At 50.7% G+C, this 17,377-nt stretch overlaps 2 protein-coding genes across 6 annotated transcripts; both read left to right on the top strand.

The window, feature by feature from the left end:
- The first annotated feature begins 4 nt into the window (after positions 1-4).
- On the top strand, positions 5-4,066 carry RBP5 (retinol binding protein 5). 5 transcript variants are annotated; one of them, XM_073312243.1, is made up of 5 exons: positions 5-41; positions 1,083-1,112; positions 2,230-2,408; positions 3,001-3,102; positions 3,882-4,066. In XM_073312243.1, exons 1-5 carry the CDS (start codon positions 20-22, stop codon positions 3,933-3,935), a joined length of 387 nt encoding a protein of 128 aa, XP_073168344.1. In that variant the 5' UTR covers positions 5-19; the 3' UTR covers positions 3,936-4,066. The 5 variants fall into 5 exon arrangements, with proteins under 5 accessions (XP_073168344.1, XP_073168351.1, XP_073168370.1 ...); XM_073312250.1 differs by lacking the exon at positions 5-41 and adding an exon at positions 111-234; XM_073312269.1 differs by lacking the exon at positions 5-41 and adding an exon at positions 113-234 and having other exon boundaries at positions 2,271-2,408.
- Positions 4,067-7,777: 3,711 nt separating this feature from the next.
- On the top strand, positions 7,778-16,355 carry C1R (complement C1r). Its single transcript, XM_073312138.1, has 11 exons — positions 7,778-7,886; positions 8,773-9,001; positions 9,219-9,411; positions 9,611-9,754; positions 10,668-10,864; positions 11,402-11,549; positions 11,625-11,746; positions 12,227-12,305; positions 13,013-13,153; positions 14,739-14,813; positions 15,098-16,355. Coding segments are annotated over exons 1-11 (2,142 nt in total). The 5' UTR covers positions 7,778-7,884; the 3' UTR covers positions 15,910-16,355.
- The last annotated feature ends 1,022 nt before the right edge of the window (positions 16,356-17,377 follow it).

Here is a 17,377-nt window from a genome sequence, read left to right as displayed (position 1 = left end):
TGATGGGCGCCAGCAGCCAATGCGATGGGCGCGGGAGCCAGGTGCTGCAGGGGGGGAAGGGACCAATGGTGGGGAGGCGAGGCACAGGGGTGGGAGACAATCTTTTCCTCCTCGCTGCAAGCTCGAGGAGGCTGGGGGAGCAGAGCCTGGGGGTGAGGGGCAGAGGTGCTGGAACTAGGGGCGCTGCTGCACCCCCTGACTTGAAGTGGTTTCCATCCTGTACAGGGTTCACAGGTTGGTTCAAAGGCTCTCAACACCCGCACTAAACAAATTGTTCCAGAGCCCCTGGTGAGGGGCTCTGCAGGGGCGCTGGCAGCGCGGCGGGGGGCGGGTGGATTGAAATAGCGGGGGCCCTGCAGCGTAGTGCTGAGAGGCAGCGGTAGAGCTGTGTGTGAAGGGTGGAGGGCACCTGCGCTGGGAGGGGACGAAATAGCAGGGCTCTCCAATTTCCCATGGTTCCCCAGACTCAGTCAGCAGCCCTGGCCACAGCAGTCATGAAGCTCAACCTGATAGGGAGTAAGTGCCTGGGTGTCTCCCGGGTTGGGCAGTGACAGGGCACTGCCGTGGGGAAGCTCACAGCTGCCGGGGTGTCTCCCGAGTTGGGCAGTGACAGAGCACTGCTGTGAGTAAGCTCACTCTGTCCGAATTATGGAGAGAGGACGCCGGCCAGACACTTCCTGGTTGGCACCCATGAGTTAAAAATTCCAGTGTGGATGGCCCGGGAAGCTCAGCCTGGTGTCTGATCGCTTGTTGTTCCCCCTGGTCCTTCCCACACTGAAGTGGAGGTGGCAGGAACATAGCCAGCCCCAGCCCTTTCTGTGTTCCCCAGTAAGGAATGATGGGACTCTTACGGCAGCAAGACGCCTGTCCATAGGGCTGCTATATAACACCTCCCACCCCAAGACTAAGGGAGAGAAAGCAGGAAAGGAACTAACGAGGAGGAGGGAGTCCAAGGTCCCCAGCTTTGTCTCGGTCTCATCCCTTCTGTTCTCCTTCCCTTATCTCATTCCAACCATCAATTCTGCCCATCTGCCCTGTGATGCCTCCCAATCTGACCGGCTATTATCGATTCGTCTCCCAAGACAACATGGACGGTTACCTTCGGGCTTTAGGTAACCACACCCTTCCCTGGTTGCTTCCCCCTTCTATCTTTTCCACTCCTCCCTCTCCAAAGATGTCACCTCCCAGGGCACCCCAAGGGGGGTGGGATTTTTCGACCCCCCCCTCCCCCATCCCGTTGACTTTAAGCATCAGAGGAGTAAGATTCTGGAACAGTTTCCCAGCAGGATTTAGGGATGGGGGAAGCAAACAATTAGTTTTTCGAAAGAGCTGAAGAAATTTAAGAGGGATTGTAAGATGGGTTGTTTGTGATGGCGGACAGCAGGGCTCGGTAGCCCTGAGTTCCCTTCTGGTTTATGTCTGATCTTCCTAAAATCTCATGCTTCTGGGTTTCAGCCAGTCACCTGCAGGGGTCAGGAAGAGAACCCCGCCTGTCCCTGGGCACATGTATTCTGGGATTTGGGGCTTTTTTGTCTCCTTCCTCTGAAGCATCAGAGATGGCCCCAGCTGGAGATGGGATGTTGTGCGGGCAAGGTCTCTGAGGTGGCATTGATTATTCTCTCTCACATGCTTAGCTGGCTGGTTCTTGCTCACATGCTCAGGGTCCAATTGATTACTTTATGTGGGGTCAGGAATCTTCCCCCAGGTCAGCTTGGCAGTGACGGGGGGGGGGGGACAAGCTGCCTTCTTTTACAGCGTGTGGGTGTGGGTCACTAGCCAGGATTTTCCCGTTATTTCTCACATAATCACTTCCCTGCCATTGTGGGGCCTCAGACACAGGTGGTGCACCCTGGTCCCTCCTATTCTCTGCCTGTGGCACACAACAGTCTGTAATACTTTGGTCTAATTTTGGTTGTCCAGTTTAGGGTGTGGGTGCTGAGTGGTGTTGGTGACCTGTGATACATGGGAGGTCAGACTAGATGATCTGGTGGGACTTTCTGGCCCTAAACTCTCTGACTATGAACCCAGTCTGTGCAGGAGGGGTGGGCAGTCTGAATTGGGCAGGTGGAACCTGCTTGGAGAAGAAAATGAGATGTATTGATTGGGCAGTGAGGGTCATTAAGGAGAATGTAGCAAGAGAACCAAGGAGGAGCAGGGAAGGGCACTGCTATGGGAAGCTCACTGCTGCCAACACCCCATTATCTGTTCCCTCCACCTCACCCCACCTAGACATTAATGTGGCCCTGAGAAAACTGGTTTGCTTCCTGAAGCCAGACAAGGAGATAATCCATGCTGGAGATCACATGACCATCCGCACAATCACCTCACTGCGCAACTACATTATGGACTTTGACCTGGGAAAGGAGTTTGAAGAGGACCTGGGGCCAGTGGATGGACGCAAGTGCCTGGTGAGAGGGCTGAGAGGACAGACCAGCGACTTAAAGGGCAGCTTGACTGTGGTCAGTGGCCCGGGCTTTGCCTAATAATCAGAACAATCCTGTTTCTGATGCAGGAGCCAGAGTAGACTTCAGCTCAGAGCTATGCTGGATCTGACAGGCTAATAGCTAATGTGTGCAGGTCTAATGATGAATATGTGTGATGAGCAGGGAAATGAGAGTTAAGGTTAAATAAACAATAGAGCCCAGAAGTCTAAAATTTCAGGACCCAGATACCCTTAAATCTATCCCCTGCAGCAATGCCCTGAAAAAAATCAGAAAGTCAGATGATTTATCTACTGGAACAAACAGATTCATCGCATGTCATGAAATGTCTGACCTGATAAGATACTGAGGTTGCTCAGCATACATGAGAAACAGACCCAAGGGATCTAAAGTTAGGAACACAACAAAAAAACCCTTCAAAACAGGAGCTGCATTTGAAAATGTCTTAGAGGGAGGGGCAGGTAGTGGGTCAGTGTAGAAAGGTGACAGTACAAAGAAGCAGACAAGGTCTTTTCCTATGCCTGACAGTGTTGCCTGTCTCTCCCCCAACCCCTTTCAGACAGTCGTCTCCTGGGAAGGGGATCAGCTGGTATGTGAGCAGCAAGGAGAGAAGAGGAACCGGGGCTGGAGGCATTGGCTAGAGGGGGACCATCTGCATCTGGTGAGACGGAGCTCTGAGTAGGGTGCGGCACACTAACACCCCAGAAAGGGGAGTCTCAAGAGGGGATTCACTAGGGGAATGCCAGAGGCTCAGAATGGGATGATCATTCCTCCCCTCCTTGGATCCCAAGCTAGGCCCCATAGGTTATGCAGAGTTTCTCCAGGCAACAGCCACTTCACACAAACATCCTTCTGTAGGGTTCAAAAGTTGACTAGGCTGAGCTCAGTGTGAATCGGCCAATGTCCCTGCCCTGCCCTGAAATTTGACTGTTGCTCCTGGGGCTTTGTGAGAGGAAAAGGGAAGAGATGAATCAGACACAAGGTTTCCTGTTTGTGACACTTAAAACCTCAGCAAAACCTCTTAAGACACAAAGAGAAAAATGGAAATACAGGGAGGCTATGGGTAAGGGCAATGGATCACTGACAGAGCTGTGTGGGGTGAGGGGCAGGAATACAATACCAGAGAGGCTGTGGGTTACAACTATGGGGCACTGCCAGAGCTGCATAGGGGGCAGGGGTTCAATAGCAGGGAGGCTGTGAGTAAGGGCTCTGGGGCACTGGGAGAGCTATGGGGCACTGGCAGAGCTGCATGCAGGTGGCAGCCAGGACTGGAATAGCAGGGAGGTTGGTGTGGGTCAGGTTTGAGGGGCATTGGCAGTGCTGTGTGCAGGGGGAGCCAGGACTGGAAAGCATGAGAACTGTGGGTTTGAACTGAGAAGCCCCAGCAGACCTGCCCAAAGTCTCTTCTTTTATCTCCCTCCCTCCCTTTCTTCTTCCCAGCGCATGACAGCAGAAGATGAGGTTTGTGTACAGATCTTTCAGAAAGTGAAGTAACCACAACACCTTCCCAGTACTGGGCACTAACCCATTTGGACAGAACTAGTTTCATTGCAGAGTCAAGACCAAAGCTATCAAATCTGCTCCCCCCCTCCCTGCTTTGGAATAAAAAATACAAGTGGCCAAAACCTCTGTTGAATTGTGTTTCCTTATTACTGTCTACGTTCATCTTGCATCTAGATGCCAAAGCATGTGACACCCAGCTTACATTCTCCAGCCCACTCTCTCACTCTCTGGGGACTGGGAGCCCTGCAGAGTTGGTTTTGGTGCCTCTTAAAGGTTAGTGCCCTGGCCCTGTGCTGTCATATGGGAGACCCAGATTTGGTTCTCCGTTCTGGTCCCTACTCCTTAGTGCTGGGAGAGAAGCTGAGGCCAGGGGTTAGTGCTCCATGGTGATGTGCTGTGCAGACAAGTTGAGACCCATCCACAGGCGAATTCCACAGTGAGGAGAGCCCCAGATCTGTCTGCAAAGAAGTGAGGGGACAATAAAAGAGAGGGGGAATTTCTGATGGCTGGGGCAGTCTGTGGGATGAGGGGGGGTCCCAATCAGTGTGAGAAGGAAAAGAAGGAGGGAGGTCATGGGGGTGGGGAAGTGAGGGAGGTCTGTCTGTGGAGTGGGAGGGAAATGTGGCTTCAGGTTTCAGTGAGATCCTTTCAGAATAAGAGCTCTGGTATCGCAGCCAGAGGGGAGGGGTGGAGAAAGGTGGAGTGGTGCAGTCACTGCTTGTCTGAACTCCAGATGGAAGGGGGAAACTGGGCCCAAATGGGAAGTGAATCTGCCTCACCCCCAGGGGCAGGGCTGTGGAGCAGCTGGTGAAGAGAGGGGCCTAGGGCTTGTCTTGCCTGAGCGATCCCATTGCTACCTTCACCTTGTGCTCTCTTCAGGCTGGGCGGGGGGTGGAGAATAGGGCAGGGGCCAGACCTCTCGTGGTCAGAAGGAAGCTAGGGTTCCATGGTCAGCACATCTCTGCCCATTCATCAGAAGGAGAGTAATCCTGCCCTATAAACCTGGACCCCCAGCATTCTCAGGACACATGCTGACCCCTAGTGGCCACTGCTGATATCCAGCACCTCCCTCTTCCCTTAACCTCTGAGTCCCTCTCTGGATTGGAACTGAATTGGAACCAAAGACCATCTGGGAAGCAACATTACCAGCCCAAACAGTCAAAAATAATGAGTTAGACCCCCCAAAATCACAGGGATTCTAAGTCATGGGATTTTATACAATAATAAATGTTTTCTCTGTATTTGCTTTTGGAATTCTGTACCTTTAGGGGTCACATTTCCAACCTTTTCTTTGCAACACTGAGGGTTAGAAATTAGAAATTCATTTATTTAAAATGAAAGGTGAGAGACTCATGACCCCCAGGAGCTGGGGCTTTAAAATAAATGTAAAATTCATGGGACACATTACTATTACAACATTCCAAAAATTGGCAACCCTGGAAGGACCTTTCTTCCCACTGAAGGAGAAAAACTGGAACTGGTCCCCATGCCCCCGGCAATGGACTCTTCTCCTCCCTCACTCCATCTGCCTCACCTTGGCTGCCCCAGTCACTCTGTGCTAACAGCCTCTCCCTGCAATCCAAGGGTGAGGAGTACAGGTGAGGAAGGGAAAGTTTCCTGTAGGGTAAAAGATTCATTTGAAAGCAGTGCCTCAGAGGGAGGGGGTCCCTGATAAACACACCCTGGTGGGAGCCCAGCAAGCCTCTGGAAAATTAAGCTTTTGGAGAATTTTCAGGGTTACTTGTGCCCTCCACAAAAGGTCCAAGTGACTCTTTTAAGCTGGAAAGTTCATGTTCTCTCCAACAGCTGAATTCAAAACCAGCATTCCCAAGACAGCTGCTTTGCAGGGAAACCATCAGCCTATGAGGAGAATCTCAATGCTAAGTACACATGAGAACAGAGAGGGTTAGGAGCTGTAACCGGCTGTAAAGACAGCTACTCCCATGGAAGTGAAATGGCATGACAGCCACATGCAAACAGATTCTCACATCCATGGCATGCTGAGGCCACAAAAGAGAGGCATCTGGCCTAGTATTGAAACATTTCTGCCTTCTTTATGAACATGTAAACCCCAGACCTGACTTGTAGCACACACACTTCCGCACTCACCCTATTCTAGTCTTAGGCTCCTTCCACACACACAATTGCATTTCACATAGTGATGTTCCTTTGTAAGACTGTGGGAGACCCAGATGTTATGTTACGAGCTGATGTTATGAGCTGCTTTCACACAGTGTCCTATGGGTGTCATTCCCATGGGTATTATCACTTTCCCTCCCAGCAGTGCCCTGGGGGAACAAGGTTCCTTGTCATCATGTCTGGTGGCAGCAAACTTCCCTGCAAACAGTGCCCTGTAGCTGCAAACTTTGATGCTCTATGGCTACAAGCTTCCTTGCCAATAATGCTCTATGACCCTAAACTGGGCCCCATTGGTGCCCTGTGGCTGTGAGCTTCCCTCCTACTGGTGCCGCGTTGATATAAGTTTCTCTCCTAGCAGTGTCCTATGGCTGAAAACTTCCATACAGATTGTGCCCATTGGATGTGAGCTTCATTCCTGATGGTGTCCTGTGCCAGAGAGCTTCCCTCCAGGGCCTTGATTGGGGCTGCCTGAGAATGTGCATCATGCACAGGAAAGCACTCAAAAGTCAGGAAATGCCAGAGTTAATATTGCCCATTTAACCTTAACTCTGGTCCTGTGTGTGTACATTATTATGAGAGTCATTAATTACAGGGTCACATGTTCTTTTTCAGACAATATAACAATATATATAATGTACAGTTTCTCTACAGCCTTAAATACACATGCATAAACATCTCAAAATGCTTCCTTCACCCTCGGACACTTACATTATTTCATTGTTGTGACTCTTTTCATGGACTTGGACTCTTTACTGTGGATTCCCAGAAAAATAGTGTTAAGCTTGAGAAGTATCAGTGTCTTTAAAGAAAAATCTGTAAGACATCATTGACATTTTAGAGACCCCAACATTAGAAAGCCAGGAAAATCTAAACTGAAAGCTCATGTACAGAGGAACAATAATATTGGGCTTGAGCCTTCTTCCCTACTGTATGAAGAAAGCCTGAAAAATTGTTTGTTTTTACTGTTTTTTTTCACATTCATAATTCAGTTCTTGTACATCCTATTTCCCTTGGAAGACTCTGTAGACAACTGCAGAACAACCAGAGAGGCCTGACTAATTGGGAGAGAGGAAGGTATTTGTATTCATAGTGTTTTAAACTCTCTGAGCTTTGTTTATTATCATTAACACTTATTTAACACAAATGCAGAAGAAACAGCTGAAAGAAAACTTCTCTTTGTTAAAGATTTAACATTCCTGTTTCCTCATCAAGGAAGCTGCTGATTCACACCTCTGAGGAGCTCTTCAGCAAAACAGTAAGGCAAAGACCTGGCAGTATTGATATTTCTAAGGTAAAAAGGAGCAGTTTTTAAATTTTTTAAGAATAACATTTCAAACCTTCTTCCCATAACAGAAAAATGCCTCAAAAACGAAGGGCAGGAAGAACACAGTTCCTATTTCTTTTTCCTTTTTATGATACCTTTAAAAACAAAACTCCCCCCAAAATTGCACTTTAATATAGGGAAATTTCCAGTTAAGTGTCTCTTGAGCAACCTTATCTATACACACACAAATGTGTACAACTCTGTTGGATCTTGCTTTAAAAAAAAAAAGTTCATGGCCACAGTTCCAGCAAAGAGACAGCAGAGGGCAGCAGAATGTGGACTAATGAAACCCATTCACGTTGCCAATCGCTTTGTAACCTAACTGTCTCTCTTCCGTCCCTCTCCTCTGGGTCTTCCCCCACCTCGTTGAATTAGATCTGGCAGGGTTAAGAGTTTGCATTTGATTACAACTCGCCTGGTTAGAGCGCTTGGAGGGAGAGAGAGAGAGACATACACACATCAGACAAGACTAAGAACATGTGAGTGCTGCCAATCTGGCCTGGGGAGGGAGGTGGTGGCATCTTTATGGGGGAGAAGACTGAAGGGTCCAACTCCTTGGGGAAGGATGAGAGGTGGACGGGGTTAAATCCATGTCCCACTATTATCCCATTAATCCTCCTGTTCGAAGTGGTGCAGCGTTTGAATCTCCCCTGGCTGATCTCCTTCCAGGGAAGGGGAATGAGTGTATTTTGGAGGAGCGTAATGGCCTCACTCCCCAAGTAACCCCGAGATTGGGACCAGGATGTGAAGGGACAACTAACCTGCCCAGATTTCCATACCACACCCTGTGGAAAGGGAGAGAATATTAGCTAGACCTTGCACAGGCCCCACCCCTTCCCTCAACAGGGGGTCACAGGAGAGGGACCCAGGCATGGCTGGGGATTACTCCCCGCCATACTGAGGACCTTTGGACCCTGAACTGCTGAGCTGGGCAAGCTCCCAAGCTAACAAACACAAGCTGAATCAGGTGGCCCAAAGCCAGGTGGAGGGAAACCTTCAGAGCCTATAAGGCTGGATCTCTTACTGTTCCTCCCCCTGGTTCCAAGAGACCCAGGTCCATGGCTGGTGTGTAACAAATAGCCAGGGCCCATGGGGTTCGTGCCTAGTTTCCCTTGAAATGGCTTCCTGGTCTGAGGGAACCATATTCTTGGCTAGTACCTGATGCCCAACTGGTACCTGATTGGATCTTGGGTCTCTTCAATGTCTCCTATGTCTCCATTGGCTCTATAACACCTGGTCGATACCCAGTGTACCCAGGGGTCCATTGGACTACACATGAGGCTCCCATGAAGTTTCTACTGGTTGAATATGGCCCAGATCTATGGCTGGTCTGTAACTCATGCTCCATGTACATTGTGTTCACAGGCTCCCCTGGCTCCTCCTGTGGGGGTCTCTCCTCTTTGGAGTGGTCAGTTCCAGCCCAACCCCAAGGAAGCTTTTTGGGGAGATCACATCCCCCAGTTACCCCAAGCCGTACCCCAACAACAACATCAGCACCTGGGACATTACAGTCCCAAAGGGCTTTGTGGTGAAGTTGAACTTCTGGCAGTTCGACCTGGAGCCGTCTGAGTCCTGTCTCTATGACTACGTCAAGGTGCGTGCAGCAGAGACCTAGGGTAGGGCTGGGGAGGGGAAGCTGGTGACCTCAGGACACAATCATTTTTCAACAGCAAGCAGGTTCTCCTTGCTATCCAACAGGCACAAAGGAGAGGGAGGGAGTTGGAAATGCATAGACCAGGTAATGGTGATACATGGAGCAAGTTGAACTTCATGAATTCTCATGATTTCCCCTCCCACTTTCTCCTGGACAGATCACAGCAGATAAGAAGGACCTGGGCCGGTACTGTGGCCAACTAGGCTCAGCCACAGGCAACCACCCAGGAGTCAGGGAGTTTGTGTCCAAAGGGAACCGGATGAGGATGATGTTCCACTCTGACTTCTCCAACGAAGAGAACGGCACCCTTATCCCCTACAAGGGCTTCCTGGCCTATTACCAAGCTGTGGGTGAGTATGAGAGCTCCACACCATGCAGGAAGGGTACACAGGGCTGCTCCTCACCAGGAGAATGCAGAGGAGCCCTGGGCCCCATCCCCAACAGGCAGAGACCCCAGGACAGTAGCCAGACCCACAGCACCACCAATACAGAGCTTTCAGTCAGGTTTAACTCTTTCTTCTCTTTGCCTGGCACCCCCTCTCCCCTCAGATCTGGATGAGTGTGCCCATGGCAATGCCCTTGAGGAAGACGAGGGGCCTCTGTGCCAGCACCTCTGCCACAACTATGTGGGTGGCTACATCTGCTCCTGCCGCCCTGGTTACCAGCTGCAGAGCGACCACCACTCCTGCCGAGGTGAGTGAAAGGTGCAGAGATTGACACAGGGGAATAGGACCCAGTGTGGGAGCTGCTGTTATGCAGATAAAACTACACAAGAGTGTTTCAGGGGACAAGGCAAGATTCCACGTTTATTATGATAACAATTTGATCTATGACCAATAGCTAATACCTAATACCTATACACACACACACATATATCAAATGTTCTGCAGCAACTGGATAGTTACTAGTCCTGAACATAGCTTGAGTCCATGGCTTGATTTCGCAGCTTCGGTTCATAGCTCGTGGCGGCTAACTGGCCAGGAAAGCCGGGCACGAGGAAGGGCTGGGTCTTTGTCAGGCATGCACCAATGACCTTCAATGTTGGCAGCAGAACGTTACCCAAAGTCTTCCATCTCACCAATCTTTTTTATAGGCTTTTAGTTTGAATCCAGAGTCTATAGGTCTTGCTGTGTCATGCTGCCTCTGAGTTCGGTGTGATTGCAGACGTGACTTTCAGCCTCTGACCTGGCTTTGATCTTCCTTCAATTGCACTTTTGTTCTTTTCTTTTGATGGTGGACTCTTCTTACTTTGTTAGGGCTGTTGTCTGAATTTTCAGCTGTTGGTGTTTACACTTTATTTCATCAGGACAGGCTGGGGCTGGAGGTTGATTCCATTATCCATACATACCTCATTCACACATCTAAACTAAACTAATAAGATTACAGCAGCATTTTCCAAAATGGAGTAAGCTTTTTAAAATGGAGTTTGAGTTACAATATGGAGTCTTATTAATAATAGTAATTAAAGAAAATAAACAATTTCATTCTTCAGCTCGACACCACCCAGAGGGGAAAGGGAAAGAGGAATGACCTAGGAAGCAATTGGTGGGACGAGAGGTTGCCTCCTTTGTATCCATTGTAACTGGTGCTCTCTTTCCTCCCCAAGTGGAGTGCAGCAGTGAGCTGTTCACAGAGACCTCTGGGTACCTGTCGAGCCCGGAATACCCCCTGCCCTACCCTGCGGAGCTGCGGTGCAACTACAGCATCCGCCTGGACAGGGGGCTGGCCATCACCCTCAAGTTCCTGGAGCCCTTTGATATCGATGATCACCAGCAGGTCCACTGTCCCTACGACCAGCTCAAGGTACTGGAAACCAGTCCAAACCTGTGTCCCACCTGCCATCAGACCATAACAAACTGCTTCTCCCAGGGAAGTTCTCAGGGCCAGCACTGCTGGCAGGAGGGAGCAGAGATTAGAAAAGCGGGAATGCCCAAGGTCCACAGCAAAGTTGTTTTCCCCAGTCCATCCTCCGGGGTACTTAGTCCCCAGCATCCTGTGCAATGGGGCTCTGGGCCCCTCCAAGACCCCTCAGTGCTGGGGGTGATTCCTGGATTCTAACCAGAAAACGTCCTTCTTTGCTCCATTTTACTTCCTCATCCCTCATCCTTCTCCACTTCCCCAGATTCAGGATTAGATGGACCCATAGGTCTGACCCCAGGCTGGGAGAAGGCCCATTAGTTTGATCTGGCAATGGGGACCCCAAAGTAGATGGGTCACAGGCCCACTGAGGGGCATTGGGGCATATGGGCCCCTTGGTCTGGCCTGATGCAGGGGAGGAGTGGGTACTGGTGTGGAGAGGCCTGTTGGTGTGATTCTAGCTCTGGCTTTCTTCCTCTCCAGATCCAGGCACGTGGGAGAGAAATTGGTGAGTTCTGTGGCAAGGTGTCGCCTGGCAGCATCGAAACCAACAGCAATGCGGTGGATGTGCTGTTCTTCACAGATGAGTCAGGGTTCAGTCATGGGTGGAGGATCCACTACAGCTCAGAGAGTAAGTGGCTCCCTTCCCAGAGCTACTCCAGGCCTGAGCATGCTGCTTGCTAAAGCCTTGCGTGTTCCCCAACAGGAATCCGGTGCCCACAGCCTGTGCCAAAGGACCAATTTACCCTCATCAAAGACCTGCAGCCCCTGTACAGATTTCGTGACTACTTCATTGTCAGCTGCCAGACTGGGTATGAACTGATGGAGGTGAGACCCTTCTTCTCCCCACCCTTCTGCTCTCTTCTCCATTTCTCCTTTCTTCTCTTCTGCCGAAGTCTCCTCCTTTCCAGTCTCTTCTCCCTCTTTTCCTCCTTGCAATTTCCTCCCCCCTCTTCGCTCCCTGCCTTTTCACAGGAACAGGTGCCCCATCCCCAGGAGTAGGTGTCTCTGGGGTAGAATCAGAGCTTACCAGTTTGGTGACTGCAAGTTTTTCTGGCTGGGATAAAGAGGCTGCAGCATGAGCCTGCTGAAATAGGGGTAGCCAAGGCCAATGCGTGACGGAGGGGTAGAAGGTTGGGTAAGGAGGAAAGGTTCATGGGTCACAGAAGGGCACTGAGATGGACATCAGGAGCAGAGTTGGACAGCAATGAGAAGGCAGACATGAGGCTCCCTCCCCATGATTTGGGGTTGGGGGCAGGAACCTGAGGTTACATGTGGTCCTCAGCTCTTCTCTTCTTTTTCCTGAAGGGTGACCAGAAGTTGGCATCCTTCACTGCTGTCTGCCAGGATGATGGGACTTGGCACCGACCCATGCCCCGGTGTGAAAGTGAGTCAATAATCCCACCCCCACACATGGATTATCCCCCCGAACCGATACCTGACCCCAGGGGGTGAGTGGGGAGTACATCCTCTATAACCCACATAGTCCTTGGCCTTTCTATTGTCAGCAAGGGGACTCATAAATGCCAGTTCTGGCAGTATCTTAGGCATTGTGGTCCTTAGGCATAGGTCCTACTGGGCCCTAGACTGAGTCCACCCCTCCCCAAAATCATTGCACTCAGGGGGGTGTCAAATGGCCACCATGCTTTCCACTGGGGTTGGGTAACATTTTTAAAATAAAAACGTGTTTAGTACAAAAATAGCCTCCCCCCTTAAAAACTATTGCAAAAAAACCCTATTGATCTTCTCTTTTTTCTTTTGGTTTTTGCAATATTTTCATTACTTTAATCAGAATTATTATTGAAATATGTAACCCTTTTTGATAAAAATGTTGATAAAGTGTCATTAAATTAAAAAATAGGTCAGGTTTGAACAACTTTGAATTTTTGTGTGCCTTTTTCTCCATTTTCTAAGCAACTCTAGTCTCTGCCAAATGGAGACTGGCCCTGCATCCCCTCCAGCGGGCTCATGAACAGTCCCCATCCCTCCGTCACATCATGGGCTCCAACTGAGTCGAGCATGAGTTTCTGAACCTCACTGCTGCAGTGAGCACTGTGGCTCCCCCTTGACTCCTCTCCTTGTTCTCTTCTGTAGTTGTGAACTGTGGTGATCCCAAAAATCTCACCAACGGGGCCTTCAATTATGTTAGCGAACATGGGAACAATGACTACCAGTCAGTGATCACCTACCGGTGCAAGGAGCCTTATTACCGCATAGTCACCAACAGAGGGAGCGGTGAGTTCTGACCCAGGAAGAGCCATAGCAATCTGAGCTAGGAAAGTATTGGTAACAAGGGTGATCCGTCCTGTTTAAGGGCAGTAGAGAGTCTATACATCAGTCAACCTATGTTCCATGGCCAGGCTCCTTCAGGATCCAGGAGTTTGGGGGAACACGAGGACCTGGGGAATGGCAGAGGCAGATACAGGAGAAAGGAAGCAGTCCCGGGGAATTAGTGTTTGGGGAAAACCAAGACTACTATCTCTTTAAGGGCCTGGGATCAGGAGCCTCCTAATGTAGGGTGGAGGCAAGGCTCCCTTTACTCCCGGCCAATTAGGATGAGCCTTGGGAAGGAGGGCAGCGTATTTGCTGCCTCGTCTCTCCTAACAGGAGGTGCTGAGCTTTCCTCATAGGGGGGCTGGAAGAAATGAATTGAAAAAGGGCCAGCTGGGAGAAGCTGCTTTAAGGCTGCAGCTGGCCTGAATTAGCACAGTACTGGAAGGAAGGCGGTGGAACTCTTGAATGCAAGGAGAGTAAGCCTGCCTAAATTATTACACAGGCCCAGGAGGGGGCTGTGGGACTCCTGACCTTTTAAGAGAGGGGGCCTGTCTCTGAATTAGCACACAGGCTCCCAGGAGAGGGGTGGGGGTGAGGAGCTAAAGAGTTCTGTGCTCTGTTTAAAAGTTAATAAATAAGCCAGTAAAGGGGTAATCTTGGTCTAAGTACTGTGATCTCAGAGTAAACCATTGCAAGACCCAAGGGGGATGGGGGCAGTGGAACTGCAGGGCCATGCTGTGCCACATGGGGGTGTGCTTGGGGACAGTTGTGGGGGGTGTGCTTGGGGACGGTGCCTGCTATGCTCCCTCAGATCCCATCTCCCCACGTAGCCCCTTGGGCCTAGGCTAGAAACATCCCCCTATCCATTCCCCATGCTCCTAGTTCCTTGTGCTCTGGAATGGGGCTCTGGCATCCCTTTGGCTCCCAGTGCAGGGGGAAGACTCTTGAGCTCCTTTGCCTTGGCTCAGTCTCAACCTATTCTCACCTCCCCCCAACCACTCAAAAAAAAAATCTTCAGATTTTAAACCCATCAGACACTTGCAAAGATACTCACATTTTCCCACCCCCTCTCTCGTCATGACTGTTCCATGCCAGGTGGACTTAGCTCTTTGAATCTCTCCCAGAACTCAGTGTCATGATATGTGGAATCAAGGAATCCCAGTCCTTCTTACACAGGAGGGATGTGTTAGACAAACCAGCTGTACATGACGCATACAGCTAAACCAGCTCAAATTTACCTGAGATCACACCCTGAACTCTATTCAGCACTCAGGTCATCTAGTGACTGAATAATATAACTTTCAATGAGCATATCATTACCCCTCAATCCCCTCCAGCCCTCTGAGCATTTCTGTGGTTCTTCTCTGAGCTCCCTCAAACTTGTCACTATCTCTCTGGAACTGAGGGGGGCCCAGAGCTGAGCAGAGCATGCCAGGTGGGGTTGTTCCAGTGCCCTAGACAGAGGGACTATCTCCCCGTTCCCCCTGTGCCTGATGATCGCTCCCTGCAATCCTTGGTTTCATTATCTTCTTCTCTTTTCCCTCAGATACATACAACTGCTCCGCTCAGGGCTCCTGGGCAGACCAAGACGGCCATGAGGACATCCCCATGTGTTTACCAGGTAAGTAGGGAACATCTCACTGTGTTCAGCACTCAGCAATATGCCTTCAGGGTCAGCATGAACCAAGGGAGACAAGCAGAGAGGGAGAGAGAGATGGAGAAGTGGAACTGACAGTAATGTGGGACTGTCTGTGAGGGAGGTGGCAGTGCAGGAGACGGAGAAATCCAAATGGAAAGACAGCATGAGAGCAGGGGAGCAGGGAACTGAAAGGTATGGGGTGAAGAGAGAGACAGCCAGAGAAGAGAGTATGTAATAGCCTTTTTGGTTCCTGTCCCTCCCCACAGTGTGTGGGAAGCCAGACAATCCCGTCACTGGAATCCAGCGGATCATCGGTGGCAGCACAGCACCGCCGAGAAGCTTCCCATGGCAGGCGAAAACAAACATATTTGGGCTCGGGGGTGGGGCGCTGCTGGGTGACCGCTGGATCCTGACAGCTGCTCACACCATCTATCCCAAGGAACACAGGTCAGAGACAGAGACAGCTGGGAGGATGAGCCCTGCCGAGGTGGCTAAGAAGGCCGAAGTGTTCCTTGGCCACACGGAGGTGAATAAGATCCACGAGCTGGGTAACCACCCCGTCCGCAACGTGTCCGTGCATCCTGACTATGATCCTGATGATGAGAACAACTTCAGTGGGGACATTGCACTAATCGAACTGCGGGACCCAGTGCCACTGGGCCCCAACCTGCTGCCTGTCTGCCTCCCAGATGCTAGTAACAGCACTTTCTACACCACAGGATACATGGGCTACGTGAGCGGTTTTGGGGTAGAGAAAAACGTTCTTGCAGACCGGCTGAAGTATGTATCACTGCCAGTGGGTGACCAGAGATCCTGCAAGAAATGGCTGCAGGAAAAGGAGGTCAATGGGAAGGCCATGGTGTTCTCTGAGAACATGTTCTGTGCTGGCTCGCCCAGTGGGGGGAAAGATACCTGCCAGGGGGACAGTGGGAGTGTCTTCGCTGTGCAGGATTCAGAGAGTGAGCGCTGGATAGCCACCGGGATCGTCTCCTGGGGCATCGGCTGTCACAAGAGCTATGGCTTCTACACCAAGGTCATCAACTACCTAGACTGGATCAAAAAGATAACAGGGATGTAAAGGCTCTGAATGCCACTATCCTATTGGCTGAAGGCTCAGTGATGTCATATAGGTATCCAAACACCCACACATCATTGGCTGAATCATTGTGATGTCATAAAGGATCGTGATGTCAAAACTGCCATAGCAATGGTTGAATTCTTGGTGACATCATCAAAGCTTCCCAAAGCCTCTGTGCCATTGACTGAAGCTTTGTTGATGTTCTAAGGTTTCCATATGCACCTTCACTATTGGGTGAAGCCTTGACAATGTCAGGCAGTCTTGTGAAATCCAACATGCTATTGGCTGAAGTCTTGGTGATGTCATAAAGACTTCTGAAATCTCTTGCACTATTGTTTGAGATGCTTGCAATGTGGTAGAGCTTCCTGAAGGGTGCTGAGTGCAGATTGTATTCATGCCTTGGCACCAATGAGGTTCTGTCAATATTAAAATCACTGTTATAGGAACCAGCTGTTTTTATTTCACTGTCTTCCACTCCCACCTGGATTTTTTAATAATTAAAAAGCACCTTCCTTCCACCAAGTTCTTCAAGAAACTTGCACGCTGTGCCTATACAGAGATTGCTTCATCCAGACTGGAGTAGGGTTGCCAGGCATCCAATTTTTGACTGGAACTCCTGCAGCACCAGCGGGGCAGGCAGCCTGCATGCCTGACTTTGTGAGGCTCCTGGGAAGCTGTGACATGTCTCTCCAGCTCCTAGGCAGAGGGACAGCCAGGGGGCTCCACGCACTGCCCCCACCCGCAGTTGCTGCCTCTGCAGCTCCCATTGGCTGCGGTTCCCACACCCTGAACCACTTCTTGCACCTCAACTCTCTGCCTCCACCCTGAGTCCCCTCCCACACTCTGAACTCCTCATCACCAATTCGGTGCCCCCTCTTGCACCCCAAACCCCTCATCCCTGGTCTCACCCCAGAGCCTGTACCACCAGCCAGAACCCTAACCCCCCTGCACCCCAACCCTCTGCCCCAGCCTCACGTCCCCTCCTACACCCTGACCCCCTCATTTCTGGCCCCACCCCAGAGCCTGCACCCCCAGCCCAGAGCCTGTACCCCCTCCCACACCCCAATCCCCTGCCTCAGCCCAGAACCTCTCCCACACGCCAACCCCCTGCCCATCTTGGAGCTCCTCTGACACTGTGAACCCCTTGGCCCCAGCCCAGCACTCCCTCCTGCACCCCAAACCCCTCATCCCCAGTGTGATGGGTTGGACCCCCTTTCTGGGATGCCACCTGATGTACTGGGATTTCACTGAGCCTCTCCTGCTTGAACAGCCTGGGTTCCCTCTCACTGCTTTGCTGAATTAGGTTCTCCAGCCTCTTGCAGCATACGCACACAGGTAGGGCCACACCCCACTGCAGGCACAGACTGAAGTCAGCTCTGTGTGAGAGAGGACTCCCCCAGCACTCACATTTACACCCCTTTTGGGAGATAAACACAAAATAATACTGTCTTGCACTGTATAGAAAAAT

Source organism: Lepidochelys kempii, chromosome 1 (genome assembly GCF_965140265.1).
Source record: "Lepidochelys kempii isolate rLepKem1 chromosome 1, rLepKem1.hap2, whole genome shotgun sequence".
In the NCBI taxonomy this organism is placed as follows: domain Eukaryota; kingdom Metazoa; phylum Chordata; order Testudines; family Cheloniidae; genus Lepidochelys; species Lepidochelys kempii.
The sequence above is the reverse complement of the archived record's forward strand: the minus strand, read 5'-3'. Positions and strand labels throughout refer to the sequence as shown.